General features: G+C 50.0%; 1 protein-coding gene across 3 annotated transcripts; it reads right to left on the bottom strand.

The window, feature by feature from the left end:
• Nucleotides 1–766: 766 nt before the first annotated feature.
• RCC1 (regulator of chromosome condensation 1) lies at nt 767–15190 on the bottom strand. Of its 3 annotated transcripts, none has more exons than XM_036025613.1 (11): nt 15086–15190; nt 8651–8732; nt 7981–8091; nt 6951–7138; nt 6600–6779; nt 5305–5401; nt 5070–5192; nt 4427–4582; nt 4093–4212; nt 3605–3757; nt 767–2663 (listed from the first exon to the last, which is right to left on the bottom strand). In XM_036025613.1, exons 2-11 carry the CDS (start codon nt 8721–8723, stop codon nt 2488–2490), a joined length of 1377 nt encoding a protein of 458 aa, XP_035881506.1. In that variant the 5' UTR covers nt 8724–8732; nt 15086–15190; the 3' UTR covers nt 767–2487. The 3 variants fall into 3 exon arrangements, with proteins under 3 accessions (XP_035881506.1, XP_035881507.1, XP_028368630.1); XM_036025614.1 differs by having other exon boundaries at nt 8023–8091; XM_028512829.2 differs by lacking the exon at nt 7981–8091.
• Nucleotides 15191–16698: the final 1508 nt, after the last annotated feature.

The following is a 16698-nucleotide window of genomic DNA, read 5'->3' as shown; positions in this document are numbered from 1 at the left end:
GAACATTTACATTATTACTTTGTCAGTATTACTTACAGCTGAGCTACATGGGGTACTATGATTACAATTGTTTTGGGGTAACCAATCCGAACTGAAGGAGGAAGGGGCAAGATAAAATTGAGAGTGCTGGGTATGTATGACTAAAAAAACTAAACACTTGAAAGACAAGGCAATTCATTATTAACTCCAGGAAATAAAAACATGTACAATCGTCATAACAGCCAAGACTTACAGAGAACACACTGTGTGCCTGATGCTATTCCAATGTAAGGCACGACACACAGCTTTCTACCTCTTACCAGCATTACAAGGCAAAGTGATCGAGTGCCAGGCTTGGGTGCAGGCTGATTTAGATTCCAGTCTAGCCTGTGTACTCGCCTGACTTCAGGCAAGTCACTTGAACTCTCAGGGACTGTTTCCTGAGGGACCGCAATTACTACTTTGAAGAGCTGATGTGAGGATTAAATAAATTTTATTGCCTATAAAGGGCTCAGCACAATGCCTGGTTCATTCTAAGTCCCAATTCACAAGAGCTATTACTAAGAATGGTACTTTCAACCTGCTATACTGTCAAAAGGGAAGAAATTCCTGTAACTCTAACCCAATTGGAGTTTGGCAAGGGGTGGAGGGAGTAGCAAACACACAAGTGCTTCTTTACAAAGAAAATATAATAAAAAATGTGATTTTCCTAAGAAGTCAATTTCTAATCAGTATAGCACCTGCATCAAAACCACAAGTTCAAAGGGGGTAAAAATCACAGAATACATTTTAAGTTATTTTACATCATATTCATTTTTCCAAGAGTCACTTACATCCAAGAAGAATCTTTCTGGCACTGATAAAACTTTCCAGTTATACACATACAGACCTCCCATATCAACATTGTCCTTTGTAACTTTCTGCAATTATAGAAATGTTCTATATATTTCTACATTTACATAGCCCAATGCCATCACACTAGCCACATGTAATTATTGAGGACTCAAAATGTAGCCAGTGCAACAGAATTTAAAATTTTTACAAATTGTAATTGATTTAAATGAAAATGGCCACCTAAAGCTAGTGACCACCATACTGGACAGATCAGCTGTATGTTTTGTTTGTTCTATTGCCTGTGAAAACCTACGTTAATGTACTTAAGTTGCCTTAAGCGTTACTGTGTAATCAATCATGTTTGATCAGTTACATCCGCTGTTGAAAATGATACAACAGCAGGCTCAGTTTAAGTATTTCTAGAGATGTACTGTTCTGGTTTGGGACTAAGACGCTGAAGAACCATTCCATGTCTCATATTATGCAGCATAATCTTCTTTAAAAATACAATGATTCCTGGAACATAAATACCTAAACAAAAATCGATTTTTTTTGATTTGTATGGAACAGTTTACATCAATAGCTGACAGGCACGTATCAGGACACCTTGACATCGCCTTAAGTCCTAGTCTTGGCCAAGTTCACAGGTGTGGGTCTATCCTGCCCTTCCCAGCACAGCAGATGCTCCCTTAAAAAAGCAGGGAGTGTGTAGAAAACAAGTGGCCTGTTTTATAAAACTCTAAATTTATTCAAAATGTTAAAAGATTTCACTCTCCCTTCTAAAATACTTTACATTAAAAAAATTAAACTGCTTGCTATTTTTCAGACACTGTACAAGCTGCTGCTTCACTTTCTGGGGACCAGCCTCTGCCCATCCAAACCTCTTCCCTGCCCTCCCTTCACTCTTGATATTGCTATGTTTGTTTCGAAAACCCTCCTTTCCCTCTCCCTCCATGTCCTGCTCTGCAGGCGTAGCTTCCTTTCCAGATTTCAGGCCCTCGGCTACAGGTGAGGCGGGCTGGGTCGGCAGTGCGGGGCAGAATGCTTTGTGCTTCTGGGAGAAAGGCTAATTGGTTTTAATCAAGCGGAGGATCGTCGTTTGTTTTTTTTTTTTTTTTTTTGTCTGCCCCACGGACACCTGTTCAGAGCCAAATATTTGGCTTGGGCTTGCCCATGGCTGGTAGCCCTGCCCCTTCTCTAGTTTCCCCCAGGCGCGGGTCCATGACAGCTGGGTCTAACAACTGTACCGTTTGTCTGCATGTGGATCATCAAGGGCAGGCAGAGTGGCACATGACTAGAGTAGGGCTTGATGGGGCCCTGACTTCTCAGGGTGTGGGAACCAAGCCCCCCGAGAGGAAGTTTTGGTTTTTGGTAGACAAAACCAGGGTCCGCTGGGACCATGGGAGGTAGGGAGGAGGAGGAACGGTCTAATCACATAGTTCTGGGGTGAGCAACATCCCCACAAAACCCGCTCCCCTCCCTTCATCCTGTAGGTTCCAGGACAATTCCAGAAAGGAGGAAGAAAAAGACGATTCTGTTCTGTGGATGGAGAAAAGGCAGGAGATGACAAAGTACTTGGGGCTAGGGGAAGCCTGCTGGAGCCGCAGTCATCACGGCTTCCGTGTTCCGGGAGGGAGGGTGCAGGGGCTGGGAGCCAGGCCCTCCGAGGCTTCATCAGCTCTGTTCCTTGTTCTTCACCAGTAAGACTGTGTGCTGGCCCCCGCTGGACACAGATAAAACCATTCGGTTCTCCAGCTGTTTGCCTGTCATCTCCACGGGGCTCCAGGAGTCCTCCTCTTGCCCTGTGCCCAGCTGGTAGTTTGTGCCCATGCCCCAGGCAAAAACACGACCTATGAGAGAGAGAGAAACAGGGGCAGTTGTCTTCAGGACCCAGAGCCTCGTCTCTCTGTAGTGAGAGAAGCGTGAGACATAAGGGTGAATTTTATTCAGCCTTGGCCTACTGGAATGTCCCAGCCTCTGGGAGTTCAGGGAAACTGGGAAACGTCACAGAGATGATGGATAAAAGCTTTGTCATCCTGGTACCACAGTCCTTACACATTGCCAGAGATCCCCCTGCTCCTAAGCATGACGTTCAAGGCCACTCCCCAGACCTCTACACCACCCTGCACTCCCAGGACCGGCCACCTGAGATGGCTCTCTATGTCCTTGTGCCCAGCATGCCCTCCTTTGATTATCATAAACCTTCAAGGTGCAGGACAAGCCCCAGTCTGTCGGGAACGCTGCCCAGGTAATCCCAGATGGAGCAGCTGCACCAGCCTGACCTCTCACGGTTTCCGCGGCTGTGACACTCACCCGCTCAGGCTTCGGTGGCTGCCTGCTCACACCCTGCTCTGCTGTGCTTGTCAGAACCCCGACTACGACGCCTTCTTCTCCTAATACAATTCTAAGTGTAACTCCCTGGGAAGTTGGCATGTACTAGGTTGTAAATAAAAGGGTCACCATGGAGGAAAATGTAAAGAAAAGCCTGAATTAGGAGTCTGAAGACTTCGGTTCAAGTCCTGCTGCCTGGCTAGGTTTTGGTTCTATTTCTCCTTTGCTGTTTTTCTCCTCTACAGAACAAAATCACCTTTATGAAAATTCATTTATTCACGTTAAGTTCATCAAAGCCAGAGCTTTTGACAGGAAGGAGGAAAATGATGTTATCATAAACACTGCCCTCTGCATCTCAGCTGTACCTGCCGGTGGCCACCAGGGCCTCCCAGCCAGCTTGGCAGGAATCACACACAACTCCCAGGCCCCAACCAGACCAACCGCGGGCAGCCCCACTCACCATCCTTGGTCACAGCATAGCCCACAGAGGCCCCACAAGCCACCGAGGAGACGGCAGGCAGCCTGGAGATGAGGGTGGGTACACTCTTCTCCTCGGCACCCTCCCCGAGGCCCAGACGCCCGTACTCAGCCCGGCCCAGGCTGTATGCTTTTCCTGTGGGAGGAAGGGGAGAGATGAGGGGTCACAGAGGGTGCGTCCCAGGTCAGCCAGGGCAGTTCCCCTATCTATGGGAGCTGCTCCCCATTCCCAGGGTGATGAAGAGGGGGTTTGCAATGTCTCTTCCAATTTGGGGGGAGGCCTGGGAGAACCTCCCCCACTGAATTCATACTTGGAAGAGCACCAGGACTCCGGGGGCAGGTGAGACCCTCATGGGCCCACACCTGGCCCAATCCATGGAGCAAGCCCAGGTTCTAAGGGCTGTGGTCTCGGGGGTCAGGCCAGGCCCGTGCGGAGGAGGCACGGCACTCCGGATCCAACAAAGGGCCCACCTTCCGAATCCATGCAGACTGTATGGTGCTGGCCACCAGAGAAGCCCACCCAGGACTTGGTAGAGTTCTTAAAGGAGGTCAGGTTCTGGGGTACAAAGCAGGATTCTGTGCCTGAGGTTCCTGGGAAACAAGGCCAAGATAGAGTTGTCAGGCGTGAAGGTGTCCAAGGAGCTGTCCTTCATCCCCTCCCACAGAGACCACCCAAAACCCACCAGCGTGTGGACATTCTCAATTCACAGACGACAGAACGGCGGCTCTGAGGGGGACCCCACCGAGGGTGCAGACAAATGAGTAGTGGACCAGGACTGGGGCCCAGGTCACTCTGGGGACTCACCGAGCTGATGGTAGTTTGAAAGGCCAAAGCCATACACATGGCCCTCGAGGGAGATGGCAAAAGTGAAGTAGGCGCCACAGAAGGCATCCTGGAATCGCACGTGGCCCCGGCTTCCCCTGCATTTCAACATCACACGCCTGGGGACCAGGAGTCGTTCTGCAGGCAGAGAAAAGCCAGGGTCAGTGGCGGGCACACACGGCCTCTCCTCTCTGGCCTGTGTCGGTTTCTCCACGTCACTAAACCCTCACGGGGAGGCTGAGCAGCGACTTCTCTCCTTATGCAGAGATGAGGTAACCAAGGCCAAGAAAGTGCCTTACTCAGACTCCCGAGGCCCCAAGAGATGATGTTAACACAGAACTTACCAGGTGCCAGCCATTCTGCTATGTTAGCTCGGTTAACCTCACAGCACCCCGGTGAGGTAGGTAGGTTTGGTGACGAGGAAACTATGCCCAGGGTCCCACAGTAGGTGGAAGAACCAGGATTCAAACCCAGGGTAGCCTGGCTCTACAGTGCCAGGTGTTAACTACCTCTGCAAGTCTAGCTGATGTAAGTCTAAACACACACAGGGAATCCCTCCTGCCTATGGCCTTCATCAGCGGCTGGACTGCCAGATTGCCCTGCCAGAGGGACCCAAGCCACCTACCAAGGCCCTGCCGGCCACCACGATTGGCAAATAATTCAGGCACACGGCCCAGCTGGCCCTGCTCCCCGCAGCCCAAAGTGTAGAGGTCACCATCAGCTGTGAGCATCACCAAGTGGTCGTTTCCTGAGGATGAGAGGAAGGCAGGATGCAGGGCTTGTCTGTGAAGCCCAAGGCGGGGCCAGCACCAGAACAAGGTTCTCCGAGTCCTGCCCGGAACAAGGAACCCCAGACTCACCTGAGGCCACCTTCACCACGGGCACGCTCAGCTGCACTTGCACGGGAACCATGCTCTTCTTCATGGGCTCCAAGAGCCCGATCACGCCATTATTGTCCTGGAAGGAAGGGGCACAGCACTTATCAGAAGCCCTGCAGGCCCCATACGACGATGGAGAGGTGCGCAGGAGCCAGGCCACGTAGTAAAATACGTATGAATGAAATCAAGCACAGTCTGGGAGTTGCACTAAAATAACAAAGGAGTTGGGGAGTGCATGGGAGCAGAAAGGAAACAAGTTTGCCCAAAAGTTGATAATTGTTAAGGTGAGTAGATGGGCATTCCATATATTATTCTGATTACTTTTACGTGTTTGAAATGCTCCGTAAAATTTAAAAATAGCGCCCTGGCTGGCGTAGCTCAGTGGATTGAGCGCGGGCTGCGAACCAAAGTGTCGCAGGTTTGATCCCCAGTCAGGGCACATGCCTGGGTTGCAGGCCATGACCCCAGCAACCGTACATTGATGTTTCTCTCTCTCTCTCTCTCTCTCTCTCCCCCTTCCCTCTCTAAAAATTAAATAAATAAATATTAAAAAAAAAAAAGAAAAAAAATTTTAAAATAGCCCTGGCTGGTGTGGCTCAGTGGATTGAGTACAGGCCTGCGAATCAAAGGGTCTCTGGTTCCATTCCCAATCAGGGCACATGCCTGGGTTGCGGGCCAGGTCCTCAGTAGGGGGTGTGTGAGACACAACTACACACTGATATCTCTCTCCCTCTCTTTCTCCCTCTCTTCCCCTAAAATAAATAAAATCTTTAAAAATTTTTTTAAAATAGCCCTGATGAGGAAACACCTCATCAGATTTTTTGATATTTTAAAGTAAATACCAAAGTACTAAAATAATTTTAATGATGAATTTGCTTTTTAAACTGCACTCCTGTGCCTTGAAAACTCTGATACGTGACGATTTCCCCCCAGACCTGCTGGGAAGTGTGGGAGAAGGCTGGGAGGGGAGAGGAGAGGTTGAAGGCGGGGAGATGGGTGAGGGTAACAGGCTTCCTGCATCAGCCTCAGCTCAAAAACATCCTAGACTCACCTCTTCCTAAGACACACAGTTCATGACACTGGACTCAAGAAAACAGCCAGTGCTGTGGACAGGCCTGAATGAAGAAGCCACAGACCTGGGTCGAGGCCCAGGCTCCATCTCTGGGACTTGATTCCCTCAACAGTCAGCACAACAGGGGTGCAGAGATGGGTCCTCCGTGGGGCCCCACCAGTTAACCTGCCTGCCAGCCCCCGGGCAGGCTTCCAGACCAGCTTACCCGGAAGGAGCCCCAGAGGAAGACACGGCCATCCTCGGTGAGGGCTGCTGTGTGACTGTCTCCTGCTGACACTTGTACCACCTTCTCTTGCAGTTCCACTTTCCCAGGAACCATCTCTGAGCCTTCCACTGACGTGTCCCTTCCCAGGGCACCCTCGTCGTTGCAGCCAAAGGAGTAGACCTGTGTGCGGGGTGCCCCATTAGTGCAAGGTCTGGCCTTTCAGTCCACTCTTGTTCCGACCACCCCCTGCTCAGCTAGCCAGCTCCATTTCCATAGAGAAGTGGTGTGCTGGCTCGAAGCTCCTTCTCCAAACCCCAGACCCTGTCCAATCCCATGCCGCCCCCCACCTACCTGGCCGCTTTTGCTTAGACACACGGTGTGCATGCCCCCAGCCTCAGCCTGTACGATGTCTTCAGGAATGGGAACGAGGGCTGGCTTCTTCCTCTCCATCACATTCTCGCCCAGCCCCAGCTGGCCCACATCTCCCTGGCCCAGTGTCAGCACCAGACCCGGTTCTGTGCGGTGGGACCTATGAGAGACTGAGGGGTGAAGAAGACAGCCCCTGAGTGAATAGGATGACTGGAGAGAGGAGGTCCCTGCATGGGCTCCGGGATCACACAGACCTGGGTTCAAGCCGCTGCTCTGCCACAGACCATTAGTATGACCTCTCTGAGCTATCCCCATTTGTAAAGTGGGGATAGCATTGGTACCTATCTCATAGGGTGCATAAAACTGAGTACATTATTGTGACAGGAAGGAAATGGAAACAAGGAGCCACTCCATATTATGAAATGAATCTTCACGGGGAGAACAGTGAGTACACAAGACAGTTTTCCTGATTAGTTGTAAGTTCGTAACCAGGTGCCATGGTGCTGACAGTGAGGGCTCATTGAGGTAATAAGGTCCACCCCCTACTGACTGCTTACTACTACTGTTCGATTGCTTTGTAGTCCCCCACCTGCTACAGATCTCTCATATTTAAGATCCCACATTACAGGAAAGGGGACAGAGCCTCAGAGAGGATAACAGCTAATTAGGTAGCAGTGTTTGCCCTGAAACTAAGGGAGCCACCATGGGTCTGAGCACAGTCCCCAGCCTCCATCCGGGTGTGCCCTAAATCCTGAACAAATTCACACTGACACCCTGCGTTCACATTGGTCCTCCAGGCAGCAGAGGCAGAGCAGTTGCAGAGGGAGGGAAACAGTAAGAGCTGACACAGGTATTTACTGGAGGTAAGCACCAACCAGTAGGCGACCCAGGGCCATCTGCTGGCCAGTGATAATCGCCTGTGGCCCCAGACAGCCAATGGTGCCCAGCCCCTCCCCTGGAGGTGTGGCCACAACTGCCAGGGCCTCAGAGGGTGTGCAGGGCTGGGAGCCACCTGGTTGGGTTTCCTGGTCAGGAGTGCTTGGCCTGCAGGCACCTCGGAAGTAGCGGGTGCCTGGAGTGCGGTGGGATGCAACGAGGGAACTCACTGCCTGGTTGCGAGGGTCTGCAAAAGACAGACAGACACCTGTCTGAGTGTGAGTTCACACTTCTCCTGCACAGGTTGGGGGCGGAGCTCTCCTACCTGCCTCCCTCTAGGAAAGAGACCACAGCCACCTCCCTCAAAGGGTACCAGGACATTATCTAATTTTCCTTACAACAGCCTAGTAAGGTTCCTACTGTTCTTGTCCTTTATTTTGTGATGGGGTAATCCAAGCTCAGTGAGATTAATATACTTGCCCAAAGCCACAGACCTAGGGAGTGGCAAAGCCAGGCCTTGAACCCACACCTGGAAGTCAGTGGTCTAAACCATAACCCATCACTGCCTGGGGCAAAGCCTTAGGATCTTTTTTTTTTTTTGCTAGTTCTACCTGAGTGCTTGACAAGTCTCTGTACCTTTTTGATTCCCAGAGGATGGGATTCAATGACCTACAGGAGATTTTCCACCTGGGTAGAGTTCCTGGACTTCCGGGCCCTTCAGCTTTCTATGTCAGGGGGAAGGAGCTCAGTCCCAGATTTGGGGGGCTTCGAGAGGCCACCCAACACCAAGATAGTGGCCAGCTTACTCTTTGCCTTCTTGCTTTTGAGGAGGGCATCTTCTGGGGGCGACGTTCTCTTAGCCATACGCTTGGGTGGCATCCTTCTGTCCTGAAAAACCCGAATAAATACTCCATGTCAGATATGGTAATTATTTTCCTCCTCTAATCAGGCAACATTAAAAAAAAAAAAGAAAACCTTGAAAAAAGGCGAGAGGAACTGCCCAGCAATTCCACTTCTCAGAATCTGTCTGAGAAGAACAAGAACAGAATACACCCCAAGATTAAGTTCCACAAATATTCTCTATTGTATTCTTCAAAACATGTTTTAAAAACACAGCAACCTATGTGCTCGATAGTAGGGGAACTGCTGGATAATATAGGGTGTATTCATGATGAAACAGTATGAAGCCACTGAAAGTGATGCTTTCAGAGATTTATTTATTGAAATAGGAAGATGTTTACCATTGCCAAATAATGTAAGCAAATTTTAAAAAGTCTATCCCAGTTTTTGAAATATAAAGGCAGTGGATTGAGCGCTGACTTGAGAATTGAAAGGTTGCTGGTTCAGCTCCCAGTCAGGGCACATGCCTGGGTTGTGGGTTTGATCCCCAGTTGGGGCATGTATGGGAAGCACCCAACTGACACTTCTCTCTCACATCAATGTTTGTCTCTTTCTCTCTCTCTGTGAAATCAATAAATAAACATCCTTGGGTGAGGATTAGAGAGAGAGAGAGAGAGAGAGCGTGAGCCTGAGAGGCTCCAGAGCCCTAATCCGGCCCGGCTACTTTCTAGCTGTTTGACCTGGAGTCAAGTTATTTAATCTCTTCTTGATTGAGTTTCCTCTTCAGTAAAGTGGGAATAATAGTATCTACACCTCTATGATGCACAGGATTAAATGAGCTAATACTGTACAAGTAATTACATAATAAGTGCTCAGTAAATCCATACTGGTGTTGTCATCATGTCTAGAGCCTGCCCCAGGCAATGCTCAGGCGGAGCTCTGAACTGACCTAACCTCCCTCCCCCACTTCACAGATGAGGGGCAGGGGCTCTACCTAAGAGTCTTCTGAGGCTCAGTGTGGGTCTACCCAGCAGCCAACGCCCTCTGGCCCCTCTCCCTTCCTTCCTGCCAGTGGGTCCTAGAGCCTCAGCCTCTTTAGCTCTCACTCCACAGTGTACGAACATAGTAGACGGCCTCTAAGTTTTGGGGCACACCCTGCTGACTGCGCTGAGGGAGGAGAACAGAGTACTGGAGATAGGGAAGTGGCCGTGCAGGTTGAGCTTCTACAGGTTGTGACCGGCCCGGTTCTGACTCTGATGAGGTGGCAGTTCTGAGCTTCACCCAAGTTTTATTCTCCCAGGATGGGAATCCTCCCTCCAACCCGCCTCTTTGGGACCCCTCTTCCCTCACTAAAAATGCACGTTCTTTGGGATCAGAGACAACTGGCTTCATCAGCCAGAGCTGCGGCTGGTTCACCCAGCCTTTGTGATGCCGTGACTACTTCTCAGGGCTGCTGTCAAGACTGAACAAATGTGCCACTGCACATCTATTAGAACGGCCAAAATCCGGAACACTGACAGTGCCAAATGCTGGTGAGGATGTGGAAAAACAGGCACTCTCTCTCTCTCTGTCTTTAAGATTTTATTTATTTATTTTTAGAGAGAAAGGAAGGGAGGAAGAAAGACAGGGAGGGAAACATCCATGTGAGAGAAACATTGATCGGTGGCCTCTCGTACACACCCCACCCCACCCAGGGACAGGCATGTGCCCTGATGGGGAATCAGAACAGAGGCCTTTCGCTTTGCAGGACCACAACGCCCAACCAACCGAGCCACACTGGTCAGGGCCGGGCACTTTCACTCACTGCTGGTGGGAATGCAAAGTGGTACAGCCACTTTGGAAAACTGTTTGGCAGTTTCTTACAAACCTAAATACAGCTAAAAAGATAAAAAAAGAACAAAGAAAAAAAAGATCAACAACTAAAATTTCAAAAAAGGAAAGAAAAACTACATACAGTTGACCCTAAACAACACAGGTTTGAAATGCCCAGGTCCACTTCCGTGTGGGTTTTTTCATAAATATGTGCAATACTGTAAATGAATTTCCTATTCCTTATGATTGTCTTAATAATACTTTCTTTTCTCTGGCTTACTTTTTTTAGGTATGAATATACAATGTAATACATAAAACATACAAAATGAAAGACTAAATGAAATGTTTGTAAAGAACTTTGAAGTGCCACCTTGGCCTGGCAGCTCAGTCAGTCAGAGTCGTTGCCTCCGATATGCCAAGGTTGCAGGTTCAATCCCCAGTCACGGCACATACAAGAAGCAACCAATGAATGCAGAAATAAGCAGAACAACAAACTGATGTTTCTCTCTCTCTCAAATCAACTTTTACAAATTAAAAAAAAAGACTTTGAAATGCCAAGCACACAATAACTACATTAACTCCACATTTAATATCGTCCATAGGTCCTGTGACTTTACGTGAACTGACTACAGTGTCTCATCAGCATTATAACGAAACAATGTTGAATGAAACACCATTATTCCATGACCTGCTGTATTCGATACATGGAAGCATTCATTCATTCCAAAATATTGAGTGTCTATTACCACTGATTGGCTTTGGACTAGGGGTAGCAAGAAAAAAGAACACTGACCCTCTCCCTGTTCTCATGGAGCTTATGTTCTAGTGGGAAAGAAAAAATTCACTACAGACGGTGCTGTGCGAAGGATAGACAAGGCACTACATGAGAGAGTAACTTGGGAATCACACAACAATGTACATGTACTTGATGCTGTACATCTACACAAACTGCACACTTATAAATGGCTAAAATGATAAATTTTATGTTATGTATACTTTGCCATAGTGAAAAAAGAGAGAGAATAACTGGAAAAAGGGAGGAGAGTGGTCAGGGAGCTGACATGTAAGCTAAGACCTGAAACAGGAGAGAAAGCCAGACCGGGACAACAGCGCCCAGCACAGTGCGCTGGGTCTAGGGGCCTGGGAGTGCCAGAAAGGCTGCAGCTGGAGAAAGTAGTCAGAAGGCACAAGGGAACCAGGGCTGGGTTGAGGGAAACAGGAAGGTTTTAAGAAGAATGCCTTCATCAGATTTGCATTTTTAAACACTGTAAGTTCCTCTGGTAAATCACCTCGGATTCCTCTCCCAATCCTAAGGTGATCACTCTCTCCCAGAGAAATCAGGACAAATTTTGGGACCATAATGACTTTATTTACATGTCTATCCACCATACAAATCTACTCCTTAAAATATAAGCCTCTCTGGGCACTGGCCACTCCTGTCTTCTACACACAAACAACATTTTACTTCTCGCAACAAGCTGAAGAAGGCACTCTCACTCCCACTTCACTGTTGAGAGAACTGAGGCTCAGAAAGTAAATTCGCCAGCCAAAGTTCACACAGCCAGTAAAGGAGAGCGCCAGGAATAGAACCCAGACATATCTGATGGATTGAAAAATAAATAAGACAAAACAACATGCTGGCTAAAGGTAGGCTGTGATGTGGGCAGGGGTGGAGGCAGCCTGGGCAGGCCTCCCCAGGGTTCCCTCCTGAGCTTGGCCAAACACCAGGAGCAGAGGGCAGAAGGCAGTTGAGAAGCAGAGGACAGTGAGAGCAGAGAAGAGCCACTGGGACAGCTGGGCCTAAGGGGGAGGGCGGGACGAGTGAAGAATCCGAAGGGCCCTGGCTGGTGTAGCTCAGTGGATTGAGCGCAGGCTGCAAACCAAAGCATCGCAGGTTCGATTCCCAGTCAGGACACATGCCTGGTTGCAGGCCACGGCCCCCAGTAACCATACATTGATGTTTCTCTCTCTCTCTTTCTCCCTCCCTTCCCTCTCTAAAAATAGATAGAATCTTAAAAAAATTTCTTAAAAAAAAAAAAAAAAAGAATCTGAAGGGTGTGGGGAAGGACAATGGGTGTAACTGCCTGCTGCGGTGGGGTTGAGTGCTGGCTGTCGAGTCCAACAGACCTGACTTCTCCGAACCTGAGAATCCTCATCTCTCAGATGGAGGTCTCTGGGCACTGCAGTGCTGCTGTGAGCAACCCTAGGGGCAGGGCAGGGGACGAGAGGGCATTTCCTCAAAGGTGGAGCCTTACACCCATTCCCCACCTGCATCCTCTGGTGCACAAACAGTCCTTCGTGCACACTCCCTCTCTAACTGCTCTGGGTGTGTTTTCTGAGTCAGACAGTGAGCATCTGGTCTGGGAATAAGTATAGTCTTTTGTCTCCCACCATCACTGCCCGACAGACAAACGCAGCTTCCATCTTCAAGGAGCTCACAGTCTGGGAGAACAGTGAGACACAGTCCCAAATAATTAAAAGTCACACACAGAGTCAACTCTCCTAGAGTGCTCACACCTGCCTTCTGAGGTGTGATCACCCTGGCGTCACAGATAAGAAAGCCGAGGTTCAGGGTAAGGCACCCCAGGCCACACAGGGGTGGGATGAAATGGTAGTCTCCTGCCCACTCCCCACCAGGGCCAGAGCTCCCCTTCCCACTCCTCCCTGAGCCTTGGTTTCTTCATGTGATGAATGCAGGCACACCAGACTAGACAGTCTACCAGGGGCCTGGCATTTCTGCTGTGCCCCCTCCAGACCCCGTGACTTCACCAGTTTCATTTCTGTAAAGGAAGACAAAAGTCCTGTCTGACCACAGCAGCTGTCCCTACCACCACTTCCTGATCCCCAGTGTCAGCAGGCAGACACCTGCCTGACCCAACCAGAGTCTGAAGAATCTCTTTGTGAGAAAGATCCCTAGGGAAGGGAGGATAGAGGCTCATATGTTAACAAACATTTGCTGCTGGACTCCTGCTGTGTGCCAAGCACAGTGCTGGGGTACGTCACCCCAAGAGTTCTTCATCAGGGGATCCCCCTTGTATACAGAGCTGTGCCTGGGTTTATGTTTTTTTCTGCAGAAGGAAAGGGGCTACATCTTCCACCAGATGTTAGAACCGCTGCTTTGTAAAAATTATAGGATATTAGTAATTCACACCGCATGCCTCTTATCTTCATTTTACACATAAAGAAACTGGTAACTGGGGGATTGGGTGAGTGGCCCATGGGGGTTCAACTAGTAAGTTGCAAAGCTAAACAGGATACCTGCTCTTGAGATGCGTTGGAAACAGGAGCATGAAATCCTTAATTCATTGTTCCAGACTCCATTCCAATGCCCTTCTTGCATGAAACCATCCCTGCCTCTTCCACTCCTACCCAGTGTTCCTTGGTCTTGCACCCGAGACCTTTCAAGACCCACCACCTTGTTACTCCCCTCACAGTACCCTGTGTTCCAGTCAGACTCAAACACCTGTGGGATCCCTGACTGCAACACTCACCTGGGCCTTCATGCTTTTGCATGTGCCGTTCCCTCCACTTGGGTCACCCTCCACTTGGGCTCCACCCTCAGTGTGCCTGAATAACTCCACAGGTCCATTAAAAGCCGGTTCAAGCATCACCTCACCTGGAAAGCCATCCCTGACCCTCCTGGGCAGGGTTGGGTGACACCCTCTGAGTTCCTGTGTAACACTCCATACACTCAACTTCTGCTGGGACACCCGAGTCACACTTGGTTGGAGCACCTCAATTACTCTTTGATGAATGAATGACTTGCCAGCAGCAGTGCCCCTGGCTCCGCGGCATACATCAATGATCACACTGGCCCTTATGTAATTGTGGCCCCACATGGGTCTCCCCAAGGAGACCGGGAGCTCCTTAAAGGCCACACAGGGCCTTTGTTCACCAGCCCTGCAAGTGCGGCACGGGGCAGACAGCCAGTAAATAATCTGTTGACAGATGAGTTGATACGGAGTTCAGAGCACACCTCCCCAACTAGCCAACAGTAGTCTCGGTGCCTGCTGATGCTGGGATTTCCTGTCCTGCAGCTGACCCTCACAAGCCTACCATCCAGCTCCTAAAGTAGATCCGTGCCGGTCAGGATTCCTTCCCTAATCTGCAAACTGAATTCTCTAAACGAAGGCTGAACAAAATCAGTTTTCCCGCCTTGGAAATGCACTCCACCCCCCACCCCCCCAGCGCAACCGGCTCGAGTCAGCAAGGCAAGCAGGTCCACGCGCCCGCACCGAGGTCATCGCGGCCACGCGCACCCCGGCCAGTCGCGCTTGGGCCGTTTGAATCTCCCGCCTGCGCAGGCGAGCGGGCCCGGAATGAGAGGCGCGGCGGCAAAGGGGCCACTTGGCCTTCGCTCAAGCGAGGTGGGGCCCGGCCCGCTCCCTGACGCCCCGGTGGGACCGGAGACACGCGCACCCACACCCTTGCCTTCCTTCCGCCTGGCTTCACGTGGAGTCGTCGCCAAGAGACCCGGTGCCCGCAAACAACGGCCCCGGCCCTCCGAGGAGCCCCGTGCTCCAGCTTTGGTCACTCAGGGACAGCCGTCCTCCAGGACCCTTCTCCTGGGAGGCGCGCGCGCGACCTACCTCCGTGCAGGTCAAGCTACAAGGAACTCCTCGGCTCACTGGCTGGGCCGCGAACTGCCCCAGAGCATGCGCTCTGCAGGCCTCTGGCCCTGACCCGGGCCAAAAAGGAAAACAAAGAGCCCAGCGACCCCTGGCGGCTTCCAGTGGAAGTGCAAGTGACAGGCTCCCCATAGGGAGCTCTAGTCCAACCTCTCCACGGCACTCCGCTGGTACAGTGGGTCTATATTTTGGAGACCCCCATATCAGGACAAGTGGACTGACAACCAGAAATACCACTTGAAAAGTGTTTTTCTTTTTGGAGGAAAATCTGGTGTGGAAGGGACTGTACAGAGAAAAGAGATACTGATCTTCCCTGACCATTAACAGAAAGATGAGAAATCAGATTATCTACAAGGAGGAGCTATGACAAGGGTACGCCCAGGGGCATCCGGTTCAGCCGGGACTTAGGAAAGGCTTCCCAAGTTAACTGGAAGAAGCCAGGAAACGGCTAAGGTCCGATTGGAGCAGAGTGCGTGCGGCGATGGGAGAGGCTGGAGCAGGGGAGCAGGGCAGTGGACGCACAGTCGTGTGTGCCTCAAAAGTGCAGCCTCAGGCCTGAGGCAACAGGGCACTATAGAAGGGGTTTGACCGTGGGAGTGACATGAATAGGTTTTTGCTTTAGAACAGAATGGAGAATGGATGTGCGGGAAGGGGAAACCAAGAGTTGGGGGTCGGGGGAGGAGTGAGGGAGGAAGACTAGAAAGAAGAAGAGGGTGTGACTTGGGGTGGGGGTCTGGAGAAGGAAAATGGGCACCAAGCGCATGACCCTCTCTGGTTAGCACAAGGCCCTCTCGTTCTTCAGGATGGACACAAACCGTTTGTGAAGATTTCAGTTGTTCCCTGAGGTGACCTCTGTGGCCATTTGATTGTTTGGGTGGTTTCCCAGGTCAGGGCAGTGACCACTGCAGTTTGTGCTTTCTCCATTTCATGTTGATTCTGACTCTGAAAGTCATTCTATCATACCCAAACAGATGGACACCTTTGATGAATATTTACCAACTGAATTTCTTTTACTCTGCAGAGCCCACCCCAAAATACTCCCCATCTTGAGGATCTCTTACCTCTTCAAGTTTACCTCTGCCTCCATCACGACCTCCTCCTTTGGATGATATAGTACCGTGACATTTCTCCAAGTTTAAGCCCTGGGATTTCTGATCTCTTTGCTGTCTTCCTCCAAGAGCTTACTCATTCACATGGCTTAATGTAATTATAAAAATGATATTTGTCACCTATTTTGTAAAAACCTTTAACTACAAAAACATGTCCACCCACATTCTTTAGCGCATTTGTTCCTTTCAAAAACCTCTTAACAGTTGAAAAATGAGAAAAATGAGGTTCAGAGAGGTTAAAGATGTTCTCTGGAGTCATCATGTAAGTGGCAGGAGGGGCCAGAGCTCTTGTTCGGAGCTGAGCCGCCACTTTTTAAATGAGAGGGCAGCATCCAATCTGGTTCTGAGCTCCATATTAAGTTGTATCCCTACATCCCTACACAGATGACCCAGCACCCATGGATCTAGACCCCCTTCCCAATCATCTTCATCCTTCCAACCAAAGTTAGGGTTCTCTGAGAAGCA

The sequence above is a fragment of the Phyllostomus discolor genome, chromosome 5, assembly GCF_004126475.2.
Source record: "Phyllostomus discolor isolate MPI-MPIP mPhyDis1 chromosome 5, mPhyDis1.pri.v3, whole genome shotgun sequence".
Classification (NCBI taxonomy): domain Eukaryota; kingdom Metazoa; phylum Chordata; class Mammalia; order Chiroptera; family Phyllostomidae; genus Phyllostomus; species Phyllostomus discolor.
The sequence above is the reverse complement of the archived record's forward strand: the minus strand, read 5'-3'. Positions and strand labels throughout refer to the sequence as shown.

What these genes read in the sequence shown, in the direction of transcription:
- RCC1 (XM_036025613.1), bottom strand. Translation starts at nt 8,723, where the DNA reads ATGCCACCCAAGCGTATGGCTAAGAGAACGTCGCCCCCAGAAGATGCC. An exon ending in GTCTAAGCAAAAGCGGCCAG is followed by an intron (nt 6,780 to 6,950) that starts GTAGGTGGGGGG and finishes CCCCGCACACAG; the next exon opens with GTCTACTCCTTTGGCTGCAA. An exon ending in CTATGCTGTGACCAAGGATG is followed by an intron (nt 2,664 to 3,604) that starts GTGAGTGGGGCT and finishes TCTCTCTCATAG; the next exon opens with GTCGTGTTTTTGCCTGGGGC.